Genomic DNA, 23,922 nt, shown 5'->3' with positions numbered 1-23,922 from the left:
CTTGCTGCTGCAATCAGCACACTGCTGTGGCCAGTGCTGCAGACCCTGCTTTACTGGTGCTGCATTTACCAGTTTTGCTTCCTTATCTGTGGTGTGCAGATGGCAGATGCTACTGTGGATGTTGCAATGAGCTGGGATGTCACTTCACTTGTTTCAGACCAGGAGCATACTATGTTTGCCCCAGTGTTCCTGTCAAACAGAACTTCAGAACAGCAGTATAGTACCTGACCCCTGACTAAGTGTTTCCTAGCAGTGACCAGTTGGGTATGCCTAGGGCATAGTGGGGAAAGGGCCAGGCAGACAGCGAGAAGCCTCCTTGTTATCCTGTACCAGTACTGCATTCCCAAAGGCACTCCCAGTTTCCTCATCGCTGTTACCAATCCATTACCCTCCAGCTGTCTTGGGGAAGGAATCTGGGATAAGTAGTAGACACTTGCAAACTGAATTTTAATGAAAGTTGTCACGTTGTTTGCATAACCTAGATTTGTTTGTACTACCCCTTTAAGGTCCAGTATTTGTCAAACCCTAGAGATGTGACCTTTTTGTAGACGGTCTTAACCTTGGGGTGATTTTGTGCAAGCTTTTCCCTTTTGCTCCTTTTATTTTTCCTACAGTCAATCGCTTCAGCAGACATGGATTTGAATCAACTGGAAGCTTTCCTCACCGCCCAAACCAAAAAACAAGGTGGCATCACGTCAGATCAAGCAGCAGTCATTGCAAAATTTTGGAAGAACCACCGAATTAAGATCCATGAGAGCCTGATCAATCAGAGCCGTTGGGATAATGTATTGAAAAACATGAACTGGAGGGTGGATCTGAAGTCACAGTTGAGACACATTGATCCTATAAACACTCCTGTTGCAATAGTTGAAATGGAACTGGGAAAAAATGGACAGGTAAGCTTTCTTTTGCAAAATATGTAAACCTGATGTAGCTATGTATGTGTTGAGACATTTCACCTGTCACTGAATTCAATGCATCCAGATCAAGTCAGTTTATTTTTCACCACTGGGCCTTTAATGTACTTGAACTTGTGGTCTAGCTTTAGTGAGTGGTCAATGCAAGTTTTGCCTTTTTTTTTCTACCTTCATATATGTATTGAGAGCTTTCTTTAAGCTTGAAAAATCTGAGGATGTAGAATCAAACATTATCTTATAATTCTATTTATATTCCATGTACTGCAAAGTCAATTAGTTTTTTTTATGAAACACTAAAATTAGGTAATATCTAAAAAGCAGATGCCTAAAAAGAGTAAAGTTCACAAATTATGATGATCAAGCATGCCTTACATTCTAGAACAAATGAGGGGAAAGACTCCTTTTTGTTTTACATAACACCTATTTTTATGTTAGAAGTACATCTCTATTGCTTGTCACATTATGCAATCTGGCCTTATCTGCCTGAAAGATATAGATAGATAGATATCTCTGTCAGTGCTGAACACTGCATTTCTTTCTTAATCCTTTTAGTTCATCTGAATGTACAGCTAAAGGCACAGCTTTCCATCTTCATTTTTCTCTGTCGTTTTCTAACAGGAAATGTGTTTCAGTTTGGCATCTTTTTCCTTTGCAGTGTGCTAGTAAATCTTAAAACCTCATTTCTTAGCAATAGCTACTGCAAATTGTACCATGAGCTAATTTGGGCGTTTTGATGTTAATAGTTAGCATTTAGCAAGTTTTCTTCTATTTCATAATGTTTGAGTAGCTTATAGCAAGAGTACCTGAATTAGGGGTACCTCAGTGGATGCATACATGCACACACATGGAATATACCTATGCATACTGAATAACGGAATTGGAACTGCATGGCTAGACCAAGACCAGAATGAACATATAAGTAAACTGGGATCCTATAGACACAGTGTATGCTGTTGAAGGCATTCTGTTAGTTCACTTTTTTTCACAGTCTTTGAAAGCTTATCCTTCCGACTGTAGACGCCTTCCACGCATGGATCTCAGCAGTGACCACAGAATAACAGTGTGTGGTTTTAGGGTTTTTCCTAGGCTCAGGGAAGTGGAGTTTTCTGCTCAGAACCTTGTGATTGGAAATAATTACATTAGTAACAAATGGAAAAAGTTGGTTTTTAAAAACAAGGTTACAGGGAGTACATTATAATGAGTACATTGAGTATGTTAGTGAGCAAATGGGAAAAATACCTGTGTTCATTAAAAAAATACATCCTTAATTCAGCATTGCTGTTACATTTCTGTGCCAGTTTGGGCTGGGGAAGGGAATTACGTAGTTAGTGACTCTTGTTTTGAAATTGTTTTTTCCTCCAGGAATGGATTGTTATAGTAACAATCAGCAAGTACATTATATTTCTTCCACCCTGTGCAGCCAGAGTAAGAGATTTTTTACAGAGAGAGTAGTCAGGCATTGGAATTGACTGCCTGGGGAGGTGGTGGATTCACCATCCCTAGAGGTTTTCAAGACGAGACTGGATGTGGCACTTAGTGCCATGGTCTAGTAACGACAGTAGGGTTGGACTTGATGATCTTTGAGGTCTCTTCCAACCAGGTTGATTCTATGATTCTATGATTTCTGAGACACTGTAATTTCTCTTACCAAAGAGCCCCATAACAAAATCAAAATTAATTATTTTAGGAAGGCAGCTTCATATTTCAAAGGGAAGTGGTTGTGTGAATGTGTTTTTTTTAACTGCCATCAAACACAACTTTTGCCTCCTTTGCTGAGGGCAGCAGTGGGCTGTTGGTAAGTCTGGTGTGAATTGAACTGGTACTTACCAAAATAATCATGGAGTAATTAACACTGTCACCACTTGAGTCAGAATCTGTGTTTATTTTAAGAAGATGTGGTTTCACTTAGTCTATTGCTTTGTACTAAATAGGTTCTCTGCTGTAAAGCTTTTGTTGAGGCAGCCAACATCAGGCTGCACAGTCCTGTGATGGGATGAGTTTTTGGAACACAACATATCCAAATATGTCCCCAAGGACCTCCTGGAAAGATGGTTGCAGAGACTACTACTAGAGGTTGTACAAGTTGTACTTTCATGCTGGATCCTGCCCACAGACTTGAAACTGTCATATTTTATAGTCTTTATATGTATTTTGACTTTATTGTTAGCACTTTTGTACCTGTTCTAAATAGGAAATTTTGAAGCACATCAAATAGACATATATTGGTACCTTTCTGAAACTTAACAGAGAGCATCTTTTCTAAAACGTTGTCAGTCATAGATGGGATTTGGTGAATAGTGAAAATCCCCTGGCTTTGCAGAAGAAAGCTGGCTGATGATTCAGGAGTAAATTATTCACAACAGACTGTTTTCATTTGGACACTTGATAACGGGGGAGTATACAAATGCATTGATGTGTAATGAATTGACATTAATATTTCATGTTTCAACAGAAGCAAAGAAATGCTCTGTAGAAAATGTTCCTTTCCAGAAGTCACTCTGATTCTTCTCTATGTCTCTTGGATTTAGATCCCTACCCAGCAGAATGTCAAGGCTGTTTGATGGAGATTCTGCTCCTTTTGCTTCCATAAGTAACCTTGCTTCTTGCTTGCCATCTCTGAATTTTAATCAGTCAGTTCTTTCATGATGGAAAGACTGTATGTGTGAGAACTAACATGGTTAGAAATGGGGAGTTAGAAGTGAGTGGTTCATAAATGCCAGTAGACTGAGTTTACATTAATTTTGTCAAAGTTCTTGAATGTTTTCTGACCAGAGAGAGATATTTCTGGGTTTGTGAATCCATCACAACTTGTATGCATTAATTCTTGCTAGCCTTGCCATGACTGATGGTAGAAAAAAATGAACCCTTTTCCCTAAGTGCTCTTAAAAAGCACTTCTGATGAGAAACATTTGAAAATATCATGCTTCAGACTTTGAAAAATTTGGTTCAGGGTCTGTAACTTGCAGTTTGAACTCTTGTTCGGTAAAGATTTTACAGCAACATTTAAAGTTTCCTTTATGCTGGTGTGTAGTCTTTATACATCCTGGTTAAAGGCAGATGAACATGCTAGCCATGAAGTACTCTGCTTTGAAAGCCCATTTTCTTTAACAGTATGACTAAAAATAAAATCCTAGAGCAGTTGCACTTTAGCCTGCATTTCCCTTCATCTCATGATAGTCAGTGCTCATCACTGCTGGTTCATTCTTTCTTTTTGAACAGCCCATCTTTTCTTGGGTACAAGGGTTTTATCCTCCTGTATCTCTATACCTTGCTGGCTTTAGCGTGAATCATCTATAGCTACCTGCCCCCTCCTTTATACCCTTTTAAATCTTGTTCTCCCTCTCTGAGCATCACTGTAAAGCTCTTTTGGCATGAAATTTCAGCAGGCATGAATCTGCTGGGAGGGGCAGTGTAGTAATCTGGAGCATCATCCTTCTCGTGCCCTTTCTGGCCCTCTGCACCAGCACTGCTCCACATGGTGAGCAGCAGCTGCTGTGCAATGTTGGGTTACCTGCAGATTTTAGTCAGATTTATAGCTGGCCCTGCCATTAACAGAAAATTAACGCCCTGGTTTTGCACCGTGGCTTGGCATTAAGTCCATGATTTTATGGACTTTGTCCTTTTATTTTTCTCATGAGATGTGCCTTTCCCTTGGGGCTGTGTTCTTCCTGCTAGTGCTGTGGGCTGATCTGCCAGTAAGTTTTACTTTCTTGCAGCATTATGTATTTTGCAGTTTAATATCCAAGACTGATGAGATATTATAGACTAGCTTGAGAATTTGGTCTTGGCTTTTTTACAAAGTGGGTATTTTCACATGTGTTTCTTTTTGGTGCATAAGATATCAGTAATCCATGTAATATCAGTTCTGCAGGAGTTTTGTTGGATGTTGAAGCATATTTTGTGCTCTAGTTTATTATTTTTTGCCCTGGTTTAACATGAAGTTGGGATTCCACTGCAGGATTCTTCCCAGAAAGACCTGAGGAAGTCACATCAGGATTATGGATTAGAGGTTTTTTTTCCGAAAATATTGTATATCTCTTCTCTTTCCTTTTTAAAAACATCTATCTGACAGAAATGTCATGAAATTTAAGCTAGTAATATACAGTAGGTAAATACCACTATATAGAAAATACCAGAAGCTACATGTAAGCCTAGAAATTAGGGTCATTTCTTTCAAATTTAAGGGGGAAGAACAACCTTTCATTCCGTATAATTTTTCTGAAGTCTGAAATCACCAGGGATATGTATCTTCATATATAGCAATTATTTTGCTTTAAAGAATGGGCAGGCATTAGTAATAGCCTTTTGATAAATTGAAAATCTAACATTTGGTAGTTCTGACTGCATTTTGCTTGTCACTTTAAACTCTCCTCAGTGAGGTAAAGTACTTTCTGATGAAAGGACTTGTTAGATGAAGTGCACCTTTGTGTGCAACAATGTACCTGATGCTGAAAAAGTCTGAACTGTCAGCTGGCCGTTGACCTTAGGTATATCACACCTGCTCTCTGTTAACACCTGGGCCCAGACCCTGGTAATTCAGAGAAAATAATAGTTCAGGTAATAATTCTATTAATTCAAATGCAGAAAGAATTCATAAGTAATATAGACAATCGCCATGTGCTATATGCAGGAGGTAAAATGCTACCAGGATTTTGAAGGGCTGGAGCTTGAAATTTCATCAAGTTTTAGTTTGTATGACTATAAAGATTTAATTCTTTTATGTTCTGGGAAGGAATGAAGTAGGTCTCAAAGTAAACTGGGAGAGCAAATTTTTTTCCGACTTGTTAGTTCTGTCTATTTCACACAAATTGAGGTTGAAAATTCTGTCATCTGTGCTATAAACAAATCATATTTCTTTACAGCATTCACACATGTTGACAAATATTAAAATTGAACATGGTTTCACAGTGTAATAAAAAATATTAGAGTTTGTCTTCTGTAAATCTCATTACCTTGCTAGGATTGCAGACTGAATGCTGCTGAGGTTCTGGTGGCATTTTGCACATTCTTGGTAAGCAAAGGTCTCTTGGTTTCCCTTGACAATGGTTATCCCCAGCAATAGCTGTCACCACTGAAGGAAGTTCAAATCAAGAAAATGTCATGAGTAAATTCATGCCATAGGGAGGAGGGATTATGGTTGTGCTTGCATTTGCCTCTGTCTGTCTCCAGGTCAGGTTGCGTTAGAGCTATTGCTGAAAATAACTTCAGATAATGGACCTTCAGTATTTTTATGTAGGATCTGTTTGAAAAGACAGACCACTTTGTGTAGGATATCGGTATGGGCAAAGCGATGCACAGAGAGATGAAAAGCAGTTCTAGGTATTCAAAGCAAAATAATGCCAGCCTGTCCTGCAAAGGGCAAGGAAAAACAACGACCAACACATTTTTCCCTTCCAGCGATAATCCATTTTAATCTTTGTAGTTATTAACATTATCAGAAATATTCTTCTGGTCAAAAATGGGAAAAGCACAGGCATTTAGATGCCAAATCGATCAGCTTAACCTCAATGGGCTTAATATTTTTATGTGATTAAAATTGTAGAACCTGGTAAGTACAAGTTAGTGGAAAAAAATCACCTTTGTGGCCAAGCCGAATGTAATCACTTGAGCTTTTGTTCACCTTGGAAATTTATGAGCTGGAGGGAACAGTTACATAAGGCAGTACAGTGCGAAAGCTAATAAAAAACAGAGAGGGCAGCAGGTCACTCAGCACAGAGAAAACTGGAACACAGTTGACTGACTTAACTCAGTTATGTACTTAATCCTCTGCTTGGTACTCTCTGTAGTCCTTTGCTTCAACAGTTCAATTTTTGTCACCTTCTGAAAGGGAAGTTTGGGGAACAAGAAGAGCATTGTGTTATTTGTGGCTCTTGGAATTTGGAAGTATAATATGTATGTTATGGAGATAAGAGCATTAAATTGAGGTATTAAATAACTATCTGACTTGAACTGTCACTTCTCCACTCTATATATTTGACAATGTGTTTTGCTTCATCTGTTCATCCTATACAAAGCAAGGATATTCTACAATTAGTAGTGCTAGCAGTTTCCATCCTAGTTTATTTGTGCTGTGTATATACAGATGTGCAGGTGCACAGGTACTCATATATTCCTTGTCAGCCATCTTTACTCTGCAACTTGATTTACTGAAATAGCCAAATAGAATAAGTTAAGCGAGACAACAGTATTTTTGATTGTAGCTGAGGTCAAGATATTACAGGGAAAATTCTGCATTAGTTGAAGATGAGCTGTATGAAGACAGCTGTTACTGTAGTGATGCAGATTTACTGCCTCCCTTCTGCCTAAATTCAGATTCAGTCCTGGACCCTTGAAATTTTTTATTTGCCCAGAAAATACTTTGAGGTCTTGGATATCATGACAGGGGACTTACCATCTGTTATATATCTCATGATGTCAACAAATATTTTGCAATCTAACATCAATCTGGCATTAAATCTGTGGCATAGCTTTGATGAAATGGCCTCCAGAGCCATCTTTCAGCCTTGGGATACATATTGCAATGAGGCTGGGACAGGGACAGCTGGGTTCAACAGACCTGTCTGTTGAAAATTGTCCCTAGCAAGTGCATCCCATCACTTATCTATACCTTTCCTTAGAGCTGGTGTTACACATTTGTGTTAGTCAGAAGGTCCTGGTCTTTCTTCTTCTCCCTAGTTTTATCATCCCTGTGTTATGTCTGCTTATGGCTTTTCTGGGAGTCCTCACCCTGGTTTACTACCAGCTCCACTGCCCCCAGAAGTTGCTGGTACACTTTTGGAACCTACCCTTAACCAGCAGCCCATGATCCTTATCATGGCTCCCCTACTGAAAGCATTTCCATAACTTTTCTTTGCCATTCCTGCAGTACTGGGGTAGGTTACCCTAGGAGTAACCTAGGGTAACCTCCAGTGCATGCTGGAGGTCTTCAAGACTCAAGCTGACTAAAGTCACTGTGGTGAGACATACAGTCAGAGCCTCCACCACAACAGACCCAAGCATTTAACCTGCAGGCTTTAGGGTGAAATGGATGGTTTCATTCTCCTTCTTTAATCCAGTTGCTCTATGCATTTCAGTTCCATCCCTATGCACTGAACCTCACATGGAAGACTGAGCCAAGAGCATGTTTCTGTGGCTTTTGTACTTTGTGTTTTAGTTTGGTGTGAATGCATGAACTCCTGTGTCAGGAAATCGGCAGTTTGGTTTCAGCAGAGGGAGAGCCAATTTTTGGGAACTGTTACACTGAATATTGGGGGGCAAAAAGCTCATGGCATTTAAAAAGAACACATTGCAGAGGCTGGATGATGGTGTCTGATGGCCTTCAAAACCTCCGCAGCTCTGGCTCTGTGCTTTAATAAGAAAGTTCCTGTATCACTAATGAGCCTAGAGGATGGTTATGAGTTTTTTCTGCTTCCTTACCACTTTGCATTAACTGGATAATTTGGAGACTCTAAATTGCATATCCCCTGTCTGGTTGCTCTGGTTGAGGCAGGTTGGCAGAGCAGTTTCAATGTGACACTTGCACAACTGCTGTCATATATGTAATCACAGACAATCCCACTGTCTGTGCAATCCCCAGCCACCATGGACATGGAGCTGTATTGAGACTGTCTACAAACATGCAAATTAAAGCATTGCATTTGCTCAAAATGCCACATGGAGACTGGCATCATTTGACTGCATGACCTTGCAGCAGAACCAGTCTTTAATTGAGGAGAAATGTAGTGTAAAGCTTCAAAAGATGAAGTTTTAATGTATGTAGCGGAAGGTCCTTGGAGATTTGCAGAAGGTGAGATAAAACAGAAATGAAAACAGTGGATTAAAAAATACTACCATTTCTCATTTTACTAATGCCAAGACTGGGATGGGAGACAGAGGTGACCACACTTGGCCAATGTGATCAGTTAGAAAGCAACTTTGCAATGCAAAGATTGGGTCTATTTGCTGCTGTGTTGCCAGCCATCAAGGACCAAGAGAGAGCATTTCCTGGTGCAATGTTTCCTGATGTAAGTATATAGAAGTTAGTGATTTTTTGGGCACTGTCCACCTTTTGTAAAACAAGCAGCATGTAGTTTGGGTGTGAAAGCAAATGTGTTCTGTATTCTGAATTCATTTAACTTGGGATAAATATATTTTTGTGAAATATATGTAACCCAGGAGGCCTTCAAGGAGGGGAAACATAGTTGAAGGACTGAATATTGTAATCTCCACTAGCATCTTTTAAAAAAAGTCAAAAGGTTTCCATTATTCTCATAGCCTATTTTAAAAAGGGGAAATTTCTTAGCTGGAGAGCCTGTATACAGCAAATCAAAGCCTCTTTGCATCTTAGCTGTGGTGGCATAGTCCATCTGTGTTCTTTAGAGGACTTGGATAGCAACATTAGCAAGTAATTTGTTCTTAGAAAACTCAGGAAAAAAGGAGTTGTTATGAACATCAGTGCCCACTGCATTGGCTGACAAAGCATCTTGTTTTTACAGGCCTAGCCTGGCCAAATGCATTCAGATTTGTCTCGCCAGTTGGCCAGCTTTCCCCTCTTGACACTATGCCATGTTGCCACTGAAAAATGCTTTGGAGATCCTTTCAGGCTTGTCATGATCTCTTTTGAGGTCCCCGAGTATTAGCATTCAGGGGGTAAATAATAGGTTCTTACTTCCTTTATTTTAATTAGGAAGAGCTAACACAGGAGAAAGTATCAGAAGATACAAAATTGGAAAGCTGCCATGTAATTGGGGAGAAACACTTCTAACTTGCGCTCTTCTTTGCTGCTTAATCCTTTGGATTCTCCTTTTTCTGTCTTTTAGAAAAAGTATATATGTATATATACACACCCCCATACTTTTCATAAAAGCTGAACTCCATCTTTGGCTGTACAAGAATTGATGCAACAGAAGAAACAACACAGTCCACAGTGACAAAGCAAAATCACTGCAAACTGTGCCATTAAACTTGCCATGTTTCTCTGCGTGTATTATCTTTTTGGGGGAAGAGTGAACCCATGTCATTTCTTTTGAGCAGCTGGTATGTTATCTGCCAGCAGCTTTGTTTTTCCACATTACCTCATTAATTGAATTCCCACATTGTGAACAGTTCTATGAATACATTAGGTAGCAGAAGGCATGGGAAACAGGAGTATGCAATTCATGGGCTGTTCTTGGTGTAATCTTTTCATTGTGCAGATAATTTCATTATAATTTCTCGCAAACTGTCTTTCCATTCTTCTAGTGCTTCTACTCATGTGTCTCATCCTAGTTAAAAATGGAAAAACATAAACTTCACTCTTTTCCTTTCCTTTCCTTCTTATCATTCCATTTACAAAATCTTGCACTGAGGCGTTTCACTGGTAGCTAGCTGGAATTTGCTGGTGTACGAAGCTGTCCTTGGAAATTGATAACTGAGCTTTAATGCTAAGGTACTGTGAGCTCCCTGCACGGAAATGTAGTTAATCAACATGTGAAATGCTTGAAATACTAGCACCGTGTTTGGATAAAAGCAAACTCTCACTCATGCTGCAGTTGCTCTTGCTGCTATGTGCTACTAGCAGTGCTACCTAGGGATTTCTAGATGCCAGAAAAGAAATTTTGGGAGAGACTCATGCGCCTTCCCAAGGGAACGAATTAACTGTAGGAAACAAGGCCTTTTTTTGCAGGTCAGGTTTTCAGCAGATGACTGGAAGGAGTTTATACCGAAGAAACTCATGCAGATTTCATCTACTTTGGAGGTTCACTTGCTTCCATATTCAGTGGATTTGCCTTACAGGTGTGACTTCGCACGCTAGCCTCTGCTTCATCTTGTTAAAAACATAAACTAAAAGAAAGGCAGTAAATAGAACTACCACAGAAAATCACATGCAGACCTGAGACGGTAGTTTTAAGTTTAAGGTCTTCTTCTTGCCTCAAGGTGGACTTGAAGAGTTCCTGACCTTTGCTACTTGTTCTCACCCTTGTGCTACCCCAACAGTGATATGTTTATAGAGCTGAAAGTAGCTGAGGGAGTCCAACTGAAAATTTTTTGGCCCCTCACCACCCTTTTTTCTTTTCTCACCCAAAGTATTTGTAGTGTGGATCAATTTGTTGAAGGGACAGGGTGAGGGCAAAATTGAGCAAAACAAATTGAGAACTCTGCCTTGCCCTGAAAAAATATCTCATTTAAGCATACATGTTCAAAGATCCACCGTTTTAAATCCTAGCTAGTCATCTCTTGAACAGAAATGAAGAAGCTTTCCTTGAGTGCTGAGGATAACTTCTCTAAGTGCCAGCTTTTCTTCGAAGAATGGAAGAGGAATAGAAAATGAGAGACATGGCTGTTGGGATGAGTTTTGTATTGTAGACTTCATCTGGAGAAATGTGTGGAAAAGGCATCTGATTTGGAAATGATCTAAAAATGTATCTGGAGTTGGAAACCTGCTGAGATTGCAAGAACAGAGAAGTCTTGGTATTTTAATAGTGTTTGTTCTTTGTTTCTAGAATTCTAGTTCTTTGTTTCTAGAAATTTTCACAGCTATGTACAATTTGTGACAGTATTAATGAGAAACATGATTGAAATACTGGTCCTATTACTTGTCTGACTATTTTGTCTAGTGTTAGGTGGGAAATATGGCAAGCTGAACCACAGCTTGGCTGAGTTGCCTGAGTAATGCTGGAAGTCTGGGAACAGCAAGAGAGTCTTGACTTACAACTTTAACAAATAAACTGTTTCGTTGTCTGGGGGTTGGTTTTTTTCATTCAATAGTTACAAGAAGTTGATTGCTGTCAACAATTTCATCCTCAAAATAGCTTTTCCTGTTTCCTTGCATGTGTCTGTTCAATTTTTTTCTTTTTGCTCGTTTTGAAAATACTTGCTGAGGCAGAGTGGTGAAGTGTAAGTTTCCCTGCTTTTCTCTGAAAGGAGATGGTTAGGAGGAGATCACTGGCAAGCGTGTTTGGTTAAGACATTGTTGTCCTACTTACTACTTGAGGAAATTACTACTTTGAACATAATTCCAAGAGCAAATCCTCTTCATTTAGAAAGAGATTCTAACTTACAAAAGATACAGAACAATCCTTTGATTAAGAAACCTCTCGAAGCTGTAATTTTGCATAGACCTTGACACAAGGGTTGTTTTTTCCTGTCCTTTCAAATTATCAGTTGCAAAACTTTACAAAGATAATCAGACATGTAAATAGTCAATGTATTTTTAGTTCCTCACTGATGTATATTCATTAATATGTTAATAAGACAAGAAAAGCATGATTTAAATTGCATATGCTTAATTTGGTTAATAAATGCTTGAAATATAGTCCCAATTTTAAAAGTCACCATACAAATTATGCCAATTTTTCAGGTTTGGTTTTTTTTCTCTTTTGAGTTGCAAGGAGGGTATAAACCCTCTTGGTTTATATACAAAAATAACTTATTAGTTCCTTTTCACCCTGGCTGTGCACAACCAAAGGACCTCTGTGCAGGCAATCTGCCCTCCTTGTATGTGTTGGTGCATTCCTAATGAATGAACTGTAATAAATTGTATCCATGGAGACCTAGTGAAGATTTTGGCATTGTCATTTGAGTTCCCAGACAGCATTAGGTGGAGTTAGATAGGCAGACACAAGATGAAAAGAACAAAGTTTCCTCATGCTCAAATATGGCCAAGCTCCACCAATGCAAACCAGGAACATGCTTGCCCTGTACTTAGTTTGCAGTGGCCTAACCAAATGAGATACTCACAAATTACTACTGGAATTAGAAAAAATTCTCTAACAGCTTCTGAATCTTGGTTGAACGTGCAAAGCTTCTATAATACCTATGTATTTTTAAACCTCTGAAGGTTTTTGATGTTTTGATATTTGAATGCTTACAGGCAATAAATTTTGAGTCTATTGATTCCATTTCTGTTGAATCACCCTCAAAAATGAAGTTATGCTTTAAGAACTAATAAAAAGATTTTGTTCCATTTAATCTGTCACCATGCCACAGGACTTGAGAAAATGAGTTTGATAATGGCTTTTTTCTTTTTTTTCCCTAAGACTTCAGCCAGGAAGGCAGCATCTTAAAAGAACTCAGCATTGAGGAGGGTCTCTAACATAACCAGTTCGAGTCAGTTACGCTGGCATGACTTACTTGGTCTGAAGTAATGCAGTATGACAGATCGTGAGTGCAGTGCATCATGTTCAGAACCAACAGCCCCTTTCAGAAAATTGCATTTCTTCTCTAAGCAGTCATTTCAAATTATCTGCAGCTAATTTTAAACTGCCTGCTTTTATGGAAAGGGAACGCTGGTATCACTGTGATGCTCTGAGACAGCTATGAAGCACAGCTGTCTGGAAGAAAGCTCAAGTCTGATCAAACTTCATCAGACTGGAACCTGTTCCTGCCTACAGATATCTTGATTATACGATGAGAGCAAACACAACACGTGACAGAATTGACTTTTGTGATAGCTACTGTTGTGAGAACATGAAAAAGAGGTGTTGATTCACATGCTTCTTGCTGAAGGTGCAGGTATTAGCAACACCATCTTCCCAGACTGGTGTCTTCTTACCGACCCTTTGCCACTGGAAGAGAAGAGATACTGATTGAATCCAGTCAACTTCTGTGTGTAGTAAAATGCTTTTTTTTGCCATTGCCATTGCTGTCCAGTGGTGCTTAGGTCAGTCCCATTGGAGATGAACAATAAGCCGTGTCTGCATCCAGCTGGTCACCCAAAGCTCACCAGAGAGCACATGGAGAAACCTAGGCTGTTTGAGGGAATGATAAATCTGCTTCACTTTAGGTGTCTGCCTTGCCCTCAAAGAATCTGTTTGCATGGACTCCAGAGGAAAACAAGGATTGCTAGGTCAGCTCTAGGAGCCCAAGGTTTGGTGAGATAGATTCCACTCCCTGTCTGAACTGCATAGTGATTAATGATGGCTTGACAACTTCTCTTTTCTGATGAATGGTATGGATAAAATCTTGTCACTTTGTTCAGCTCAGGGTAGAAGAGACAAACTGTTTCAGCCTTTGTTTTTGAGAAAGCAAAAGCAGAAGAGAAATGCAGCACCTCCACTTATACTGCAGGAAGTGTAGTTAAGTGAATGTCATTAAACTCTGTAGGCCAAAGAAGTGCAGGCTGCTGAGTGAGAGAGACACTTGTATTTGCATTAAATCAAAATTCTAGGGGTAAAATTAATGCAAGTTATAAATTAAATGATAAAGAAAACATCGTTAAATGTGTGTTTCATTTTAAACTCATATTAAACAAGCATTAAGTTTACAGAGCAGAAGTACTTACAGATTTAAGCATGCTAAATGCTTTGCCTAACAGTTAACAGCCCAGATAAGCTGTGGTCCAAGAGCACTGAAATATGATTGTCTGGATATGATGTGTGACCGAGCCCCTTTGTTTCATAACTTTCTTCTACAAACACACCAAGTTAAGCTTAGTGAATGCTAAGGTAGCAGAAACAGAAGAAAGACAATACCTGCAGCTGAGAGCAAGGATTTGAAAGATGGTGAACAAATGGATCGGTTTCAAGGGCTTGAAGCTTCTTTCCGGGGAAGGGGGCAGTGAAAAGAGGTTTGTTTTGACAGAGCTTGGAGATCAAAAAGACTTGCTCACTTCTGAAGGAGACTGTTTTCCAGAGCTGCTGGAGGAGATCTTGGTTTGAGGGACTTGAGTGCTGGATGGTGCTGTCACATCCCAGTGGCCTTTGGGTTGTCTGAGGGATGTTGGCTTGCCATGATCCTAATGTAGAAGGTACCTGGTAAATAAAACTGCATTTAATGAATCTTTGTATTTTATTCTAAACCATTAACTTTTGCTCTGCACAGGCAGTACTTTCTTTAAAAAAGCATTGGATGTTGCTTTACTTGGGCATTGCTTTTTGGAAAAGGATTTTCAGAAGGGTCTATCAGAGGTGCTGTGCTCCAAGTCTGTGACACAACCTCATTCCTTCTCCCCTATTTGTGCATCTCTTCCCCCCCCCCCCCTACATGACAACTTTACAAGCTCTTCTGACTCCCTGGAGAGATTTCAGGTCATGCCTTTCTCTCAGGGCACCACACAGAGCTCCTGGCCAGAGGGCTGAGGGTGGCAAATACTTTTATGTGCAAACAGGGTGTGCAAGACTTGCTGTCAGCCAGAAACTTGCACATGGCTTCAAATGCCTGTTGTGCTCTGGGTCAGCCTGGCTTGTGATGTCCCTTCCTAAGAAGTGACAGCAGTGTCCAGCAGCCCTCTGTCCCCTTGGAGGGCAGGGCTTTCTCCTTCAGGCAGGGATTTGTCAGCAGAGCTCTCCCTTTGCTGTCTCACCACCTTCCCCAGTTGGCACCATTCCCTGTTGGAGCGCAGCTCTTCTGTGCCCTCATTTCTTCTATGCCCTTTGCTTGGCTCTGCTTGTGTGTTTGTTTTCTCTCCCACACTGCCTCTGTTTCATTCACTGCCCAGAATAATAAGGGGCTTGTTGAAAGGGTTCTGCTAAGTAATTTGTCTTCTTCTTTCATTCTCCCTTTGTTTAACATTTGTTTTCAGTATTTTTGGTATTTTAATACAAAATTATTCATTTCATCGTGGTTTATTTTAATAGTATTTATTATTTTGGAGGCTCCTTATACAAACCCTCTTACTGCCATAAAAATCTCATAAATAAATACTTATAATCAGTCACTATGTCAGTTATTGTTCCAATTTCAAGGATACAATCTGAAGGCAGAGAACATAAGCACAAGGATTTCCACTAATTCTGGTGCCCAGTTTGAAAAACCCTCAACCCAAGTTCCCAGAGTGTGGAGCCTTAGAGATGTATTACCAGCATACATCTCTGACTGTGCACCCACAGTGGTGAGAGACATCCGTCCTTCTGCAAACCAGACTCCAGGTGCCTCAGACCAAGCCTTGGAAAAACAGGGAACACACAGTGAATGGTCACCTGGAAAAATGTGGTTGAGACCTCCTGTACGCACACAGGAACATTTACCTGTGGGCAAATAAGTTTACTTAACAGCTCCATGCATTATAAAGGCAGAACTTATGATATCCACAAGCCACTGGAGAAAATATTCGTGGGATTTTTTCCAGCCAAATGCAATCTGAGGTGGAGATATATTAGAGTAAAATATTAATACCTTCCCATCCAAAATCTGGGAAATGGTTTTTAGTGATTCTCTTTTCTTTCCCCGTTGTTAGAACCTAAGTCAAATGTTGTCTTGTATCTGAAGTGGTTTCCCCAGACACTCATGCTCCATGCCAGTGTATGTATTATCCAGCCTAAACCTGTTCTTAACATCTTGCTTTTTCCAAATTTTGAACCGTGAAGCAATAGCATTTTATACCTAGTGAAATGTAATCATTTGGTTATATTGTATACACTCAAATCAATAAGGTGAATCTCAGGCTTTGCTAAAGGAGTAAGCAATCATGCAGAAAAATCTAATTTTTACTGGTGTAGTAGGATAGCTGTAATACACCTGTGATTTTGGGAACTTGAGCCTTCCCAGCTGCCCCTGAAGTGCACCCTGGGCAGGCACTTTTTTTGTTCCCAGGTAAAGTGAGTATTTTGTAAGGCTGGGCAGGAAAGGATAGAATAATTACTGCTGAGCTGTTTTTGTCAAAGGAAGATTCTGGCATCTTTAACAGGGTAGACAGGTTGTTTTCCTTGGAACACTTTTAGAAGGTGTGGCAAGCGAAGATGCAGGATTTGCTTTTGAGATACTCTGCTGCTTTTCTAAAAGATAGGCCGTTGCTTGAAGATTGCCTGAGCATCAGTTATGATGAGTTTATTGGTAGACAGGGGACTATTTACAGAGTAGGTGCTAAATTGGCAACTGCTCAAGAATGGTCAGTAGGAGTAGGGGACTCTGGCAGAGACGTCCAAGTCAGAGTCCCAGCACAGGCTCAGAGTCCAGCAGGTCCTGAGATGCAGGTCACCTCTCGGCAGCGGCAGTGTGTGCCTTGCTCTATCTTCCCATTTCTCCCTTGCCTTTCTCTGCTGGTTCTGCTTTCATTTCTTCTGCCTCTCTTTTCCCTTCTGCTCCCACACCCTCAGGGTGCTCTTCTGGGTCTTTCCTCTGTCTTTTCACTCCCTTGGCTTCCCCTCCTCACTCTCCAGCTTGCTTCCTTGATTTTTTTCTGCAGAGCTGCTGAGGGTGTTTTTCTTTATCGGAGCTGTGCAGCACAGCAAAGGGCCACAAACTGTCTCAGGTCAAAGCTGCCTGTGACCACATGAAGGTATGGAGGCTTCCCTGGGGAAGGTTCAGGTTTGTAGGGTGTCTCCATGTGCTGTCACTTTATGTTATCGTACTGAGATCAGTGCTGGGTTGTGAAACCAGCATGTTCTTGCCCTGTGGCACAGCTTATTTTTCTGAGAAGCTGTGAATAGATTAAGTTCTGTTCTTGGGGTTGTGTGTGGTTTGGTGATTGTTTTTCTTCAAGCAGTGTATGAAATCTTCACTTGAAACTGTGCATGAAACTCCTTGTCTGTACTTCTGTGGATTTACTGAACTGCAATAACAAAGCAGAGCTTTAAAAACAAGGATGAAACATAAAGGATTTACTTGGTACCTGCATCTTCTAATGTATTTGAAATAATGAGCTTTATGTGGTACATTTATGTAGCTAAGCTGTAAAACTTTGTTCATTATGATGATTATACTGAGAATCAGCTTTGCTAGTTGAGGAACACATGAACACAACCAAGGCTTATTACCCTGGAGACTTGATTAGAATTGGGCAGAGAGCAGCTTAAAAGGAAGCATATTAGCATTTTAAGTGAGCTGTAGTTGCAATGAACGTATGCAAACTGCTGTCAATTAAAATTGCACATCAGTCTATACCAATGGTATTGCACACTGATGCTGCAACATGTGGCTCCAGGGCACATGAGGACACTGCTTCTTCTTTTTGATGGTTTTTCCCCTTTGGACTAGTGTATCATGTAGCAATCTCAGCTTCAAACAGGGTGCTGTCAAGGGGTTTAATAGATTTACCAAGATAATTAATTGTGCACATGTTAGATGAAGTCTTTGGATGCCTCATTAAACATCTGCAAACCAAAGGGTCATTATCTCTTCCTCTCTCCCTCCCTTACTTCGTCTGTCATCTGTAGCCTGCACTAAAGTCTTCCTCTTTAGACCTTTACTTTTGAGTTGGCCTTACTTGAAAGCAAATTTTGAGAAGATGGATGTATATGAATAAATGGGTCCATTTATTTAGAGAAGAATAGCTCTGTATGTTGCATATGGAAATAAATATTTATTTTTTTCTTTTCCTTTCCTCAGTGGTAAACAAGCTTCACACTACAAGCATTGTTAATGCAAAGGCCAGCATCCTTTTGACACTCGACAGTATTTTTGACGGAGGCAAAAGTTGGGTCACCAAAGTGGATGAAACGTGACATTTTGTGGTGAAAACAAACATATTAAAATCTCTTACACTTGAAATTCTGAAGATGTGTTTTGTCCACAGTTTCTCGCTCCTCTGTACAAGCACAGCTTTATCTCTCAGTCTTGGGTTTAGTCTTTGGACTTGGCTGGTACTAATCAGAGACAAATCAGGTAAATAGCAATGAGTCAGATATTGAGGAGAATATGTGGCTTTTTTCTATCAAAGCAAAATGCTTTACATGTACAGTCTGTATTTCTGGATAAGCAGGAGGACTTTTTCAAGTCCTTCCAGCCTTTTTCCGGGTATTAAAGTGATAGTATAAGAACCTAAACAGAAAAAATATATTTTACAATCATGAATGTGTTACATCACTAAGAAGTGGCCTTTATGGCACTACAGCTGCTGGACTGTAGTCATGAGCTGAAAAAGTCAGGCTTTACAAAGCTAATGGCACGTCCATGCCTCTGATAAGTTCTGAATGTATTTGGTTTCATGTGCAGCCTTCCATTTGCATAAATATCTGGGTAAAGCAAGCTAATCTGGCTTTTTCTGCTCTTCACTGTTTCCCTGTTCCTTCTTGCCTCTGAAATTTTCACTCTGGTTTGAGTCATTGCAATGTGTCAGATACCTGTGTAACTCAACCCCTCACATCATATGTGCCCAAGGACTTTTTTTGGAAACTTATGTTCAGGCTCATAGGACTGCACCCCTGCAAGTTGCTCTGTGTGGGTGTGCCAGGAAGAAATTAGCAGTTACTCAAACTGAGAGAAATCTCCAGGGTGGAGAAGTTCTCGGAGATACCCACGGAGTATTTCTTCTGAGGTTCCTGTAATGATAGAAATCTGGTTATTTCAGTGGGATATAGTGAATGGAGTGACATCAGGCTGCTGAGTGGTCACTATGGGGTTCCACAGGGCTTCATCCTACTTCCAGTGCGCTTCAACATCTCCATAAATGCCTTGGATGAAGGAATTGAAGGGATGTTAAGGAAGTTTGTCGATGGTACTAAACTGGGAGGAGCTGTTGACTTCCTGGAAGGCAGAGAGGCCCTGCAGAGAGACCATGACAAATTAGAGGGTTGGGAAATCATCAACCATAAGAAATTTAACAAAGACAAGTGCCAGATTCTGCACCTGGGATAGGGCAACCCTGGATGTACATACAAACTGGGAAACTGCCAGATAGCAGCACTGCAGAAAGGGACCTGTGGGTCCTGGTCCTGGTTGATGGCAGTATGAGCCAGCAGTGTGCCCTGGCAGCCAGGAGGGCCAACCATGTCCTAGATTAAGGGAGTGTTTTAAGGGGAGGGAGTACATACTGTTCTTAAAGTACTGAATTGCTTATTAGTGTAAGCTGCATCACCCAGGAGTTTTTTCATCCTCGGGGACTGTGAACACAATCATCATCACATCTTTTCTTTATATGCTTGCCTCCTCTTGCTTTTTCCACCCCAGGAATTCTGAATCTAAAAGGGAGCCTTGGAGCTTGTCTTGTTTGAAAAACCTCGAGATTTCTAGCTTGCTGTCACTGTCATAATTGTGACAGCATTGCAGTCAGGTACCATGGTGATCTTAAACACTGTCACACTGCCTGCATGTTCTTATCAGGTAATTTTTATAAGGCATTTTATTGCTTTGATTCCAAGATGTTGAGACAAGAGGCATATTTAATTCCCACTACAATGTCAATGCTATTTACCTGAGAAGAAACTAATTTTTAATGATTTGCTTAGTGCTTATTAGTGCTGCATGCCTTTGTACTGTTTCAGCTTCAGGAGAACAGCTTCTGATGTGGGAACCTGCCTGTGTTAAAGTGCTGTTCACTGAAATACGAATGAATCTCTGCTTCTAGTCATGTTTTTCAAATGAACACTGGAAGGGAACTCTTTTGTACATTTGCTTGGAAGGTAGAAATACAAAAGGATAAAATATTCTCCTAACTTCCCTGGCCTTTAACTTGTTCAGGAAGCAATTCTTAACAGTCTTGTTCTGGAACTTGAAACAGAATTTTCTAAAATATGGAAAATGCATTGTATACAGGCCTCAAGGCCATGGCTGCAGATGTAAGAGCAGAACCAACTCAGAATTGTGTTTAGACATCCCTGGTGGCACTAGGGTTATGTAATTCCCTTCCCTGTGTGTCAAAGGCTCCTGTGATTCCAGAAGCATGCTGGAGTCCCAGGTACAACAGTTTCCTAGTCCTTAGGGGTATGAGAGTGGTTAGTACCATGATTTAGCTAATATTATCCTGAAAGGAATTGGCACGTGGGTTAAGATTGCAGTTATGCATCATGCTTGAGCAGGTCGAACAAACTGCCACAGCTGAAAGACAGGTTTTAGTCCCTTACTCCTCTTCCATGCTCACAGAAAGGGGATTTGCCTGCTTTAATGGGTTGATTTGTGGCCAGATTAGTGAACAGTATTGCAGAGGATTCCAGTGGCTGGCAGCACTGGCATAGGGGGATTTTCTGGAAATAGGGAGAGGACCTCAGTTTGGCTGCCTTGTGTAACTCAAGGAGGCTGTGCTAGAAACCTGCTGAAGTGATGGTGAAGGCAAGCTGGCTATGATAGTTGTGTTTCTGAAGGGTTCATCCCATCTCTAATCCAGTGATCCTGGAATTGCTAGTTCTTCATAACCTGAAGTATAAAAGCAGTGAAGAAAACAACAGCTAAACAAAAATTCAAGCAGCTGCCTCCAAGAAGTACAAGGTGACATCTGGGAAGATACATTCCCTATCTAATATTTGGTGATCAAAATTCCTTCTGAATGGTGTGTGTTGAGTCTCCTCTCTGTAGGTTCTTTGTGTAGTCAGTGGAGGGAGAGGTTTCTCCCAGGTGTGACTCAGGGTGGATTCAGTGGACAGATTTAGCCTGACAAAGACCACCTTAAGCACTGTAGCTACCTAGACTTGATCTGAATACTCCTCAGTGTGGTTTATTGCACAAATATTTGTGAAAGACACTTGGCTGTTCAGCTAGCACCGCAAAAAGCCATCTTCCAAGTTCAGCTGTAAAAAGAAGTAAAAAGTTTGTTTGTGATACTAATACTTATGTTTGCTGTCTATCTTCGGTGATGATGACTGTCATTCATCTTTTCCTATCCTGCCCCTTCTTGATCTTGTCTCCCTCCAAAATCACCTGCACTAGGGCTTTGAGTGGCAGCATTTTCCTATCTCTTTTGGTAGAGGCATTTAATCTTTTTGTTGCTAGTGGAAAGAAGGGGGTGAAAAGAAAGGGTGTACTGTGAGAAGAATTTTTAGTGAGGTATTTGTCTCATGTTAGCTCAGTGACATTGTAATAGCTGTGCCTGTAACATTATCCTTAAATAAAAGCTGAGAGTTTGCTGATTGTTCCCTCCAGTCCTGGAGGGAGGTATCCTGTTTCATCCTGTGCAAAGTCCTATTACTTTTTCTTTTACACATTGACTTCTCAGACAGTTTTTAAAACAAGATGGAAATTCAAAATGACTGCAGTTTTTTGATGAAGATAGCACATTTATAGACATTGTAATACAAATAATGGAAAAATACTTTTATGTTGATTAAAGAAGAGGGAATGTGTTCCTCTAATGCTCTAAATGAAACAACATCTTCATCCACAAATTGATCAGCTCTTGCCAACAGAAATATTTCTGTGTGTCTCTCTAAACTTGCAAACCAAGATGTGAACATTTCTAAATGCAATTAAACCTCTTTAATTCTGCTTTCCTTTCTATTTATTTCTTTTGCCTGAGACTGTTTTTCCTTTATTAATCTTTAGGAAGTACATCTCTCCATTTTAAAAACATGGAATAATTTAAATCTGTTATCATAACAATATTTTCACAGTGAATATCGGTTACAGTAAAAAATATTTATCATAGGGTTAATAAAATTACTTAAACATTCTATATTATAAAACTGTAGGAAACTGTGGTGAAAATCACATTGCTGGCTGTGTGATGTTTGAAGCAGGAGGGACTGGAGTTGACAGCATGGCTGTGAAGACAGCCAGAATTAAATCTGATTTGTTTTATCTTCTCATTGAAAGATGTCAATGTATTCTGAAAAACAACCACTTATTCAACATTGAAACATGATCTACAATGTCAAGATCAATTCCTTTTTGCCTGAGCAGGAAGCAGCTAGCACTGTCTATACAGTTTTTTCATCAGCAATAAATCCACAGGAAAAGCTGCTGACCTCTCTGTATCTTGAACTTCTGGCTTGATTCAGTCTGCTTTGCCTGTTTATCCTGTGCACTCCTTGAGTAAGGGAATTTCATGCCAGGGAGCAGCCCTGCTGATACTCAGAGTTCAGAAACCTGAAAAAAATATACAAGTAAATACAGAAAGTGCGAAATATTAGTTGGGGTTTTATTGGTAATTTTTTTATTGCCATCACTTTACAGAAATATATTTTGTATTCATAAACCAGTAATAGTACCGTGTGGTTTTGCTCCTTAGGAGATTTGTAAATATTTATTTTTGTAAATAAATGTAAATATTTGTAAATACTTATCTTTGAAATTACATATCACCTAAGTCATGGCTAAGGGAAAAACTATTTCATTGTGCAGCTTGCTGTGGAAGGAGTTGTCGTGTCAAGTCCTGTAATGCAGGTGATATCAGCTTAAAAAGACATTTCAAATTCTCACATTTTGGTATTATCAACTGTCTGTGTTATCACATTCTGCATGTATTGGCATGGCCAAGAAGAAAAAGGAAAAACAGAAGGTGTTGAGGTGATGTGCTGTAGCTGTATGGTGCAGCCTGGCAAGGATGGGCAAAGAGTTTGGCTTTGGGATAGGAGAGCTGCAGCCCATGGCAGCCAAATTTTAAAGCTTCATGTTTGTTTCTGTTCTTCTCAGCATGCGGAAAACTTTGTTTTTGTAGCGTTTCTGGAGAACAGCTAAAAAGTAAGGTCAAATTCTTTCAGGACAAGTTTCATTGTATCTGATCTGGATAAAAAAAAAAAGGGTTCTTTTATGCTTATCTCTAAAGTGTATTTTAAATTGAAATTAAAGAAAGATAATAAACAATAACACAGACAGGGCTATTTCTGTCATTTGATATTCTGCCTCCTGTCCCCCTGTGCATATGCTGTAACTTGGGTACCATTCACACTTGCACAAGGTGAGTTCAACACCAGCCTTAAACCATTTATAAATTATCTCCACAAAGTGATGTTTTGCAGAGGTGTGTAACGTGGTGTGTGTGTGTGTGCATGCACAAAGCCTGGCAGGGTGACAAAGCCCTTTTGCCTTAGGTTGTGGCAGTTGGGGGTCAGAGGAATCTCTTCTTCTAGCAGGGAGAGAGATGTTTTCCTACAAAATTCAGCTTCTTTCAGATTGACTCGCACAGCCCCTGGTGAAAGCAGAGTAGTGGGGGAGGGCACCTCACAAAGAACAGCACAGCATCTCCTTTATGTTCAGTGTTTAAATTTAGTACCTTTTGGCTTTTCTACGTGAAAAACACAATGGCTAAAACTTAGCTTGCCTTACATTTTATTTATTCAAATTGCTGTTCGGGGTGTTCGCATGGGAAGGATTAAGTCTTCTGTTGTTTTCTGGACACTGAATTGCAGTCGTGTTGTAATGCCTGATTATAAAGTCACATCTCCCAAGAAAGGTGTTTTTGTCTGGTGAAGTGCTGATGGCCAAGTTCTGGCGAGCGACACTGTCTGGCCAGCTGGGCAGC

The 23,922-nt window shown here is 40.1% G+C and overlaps 1 protein-coding gene across 1 annotated transcript in view; it reads left to right on the top strand.

Moving 5' to 3' along the window:
• Positions 1 to 614: 614 nt before the first annotated feature.
• Positions 615 to 23,922, top strand: part of COMMD1 (copper metabolism (Murr1) domain containing 1) — a gene marked incomplete at its 5' end in the record, with an annotated part of 49,677 nt that continues 26,369 nt past the window's right edge. Inside the window, one exon of the mRNA XM_009077018.1 lies at positions 615 to 896. Within this exon, the coding sequence (XP_009075266.1) occupies positions 615 to 896 (282 nt within the window). The remainder of the gene's footprint in view (positions 897 to 23,922) is intronic.

This window comes from Acanthisitta chloris, unplaced genomic scaffold, assembly GCF_000695815.1.
Source record: "Acanthisitta chloris isolate BGI_N310 unplaced genomic scaffold, ASM69581v1 scaffold11196, whole genome shotgun sequence".
Lineage (NCBI taxonomy): Eukaryota > Metazoa > Chordata > Aves > Passeriformes > Acanthisittidae > Acanthisitta > Acanthisitta chloris.
This window is presented reverse-complemented; position numbering and strand designations above follow the sequence as displayed.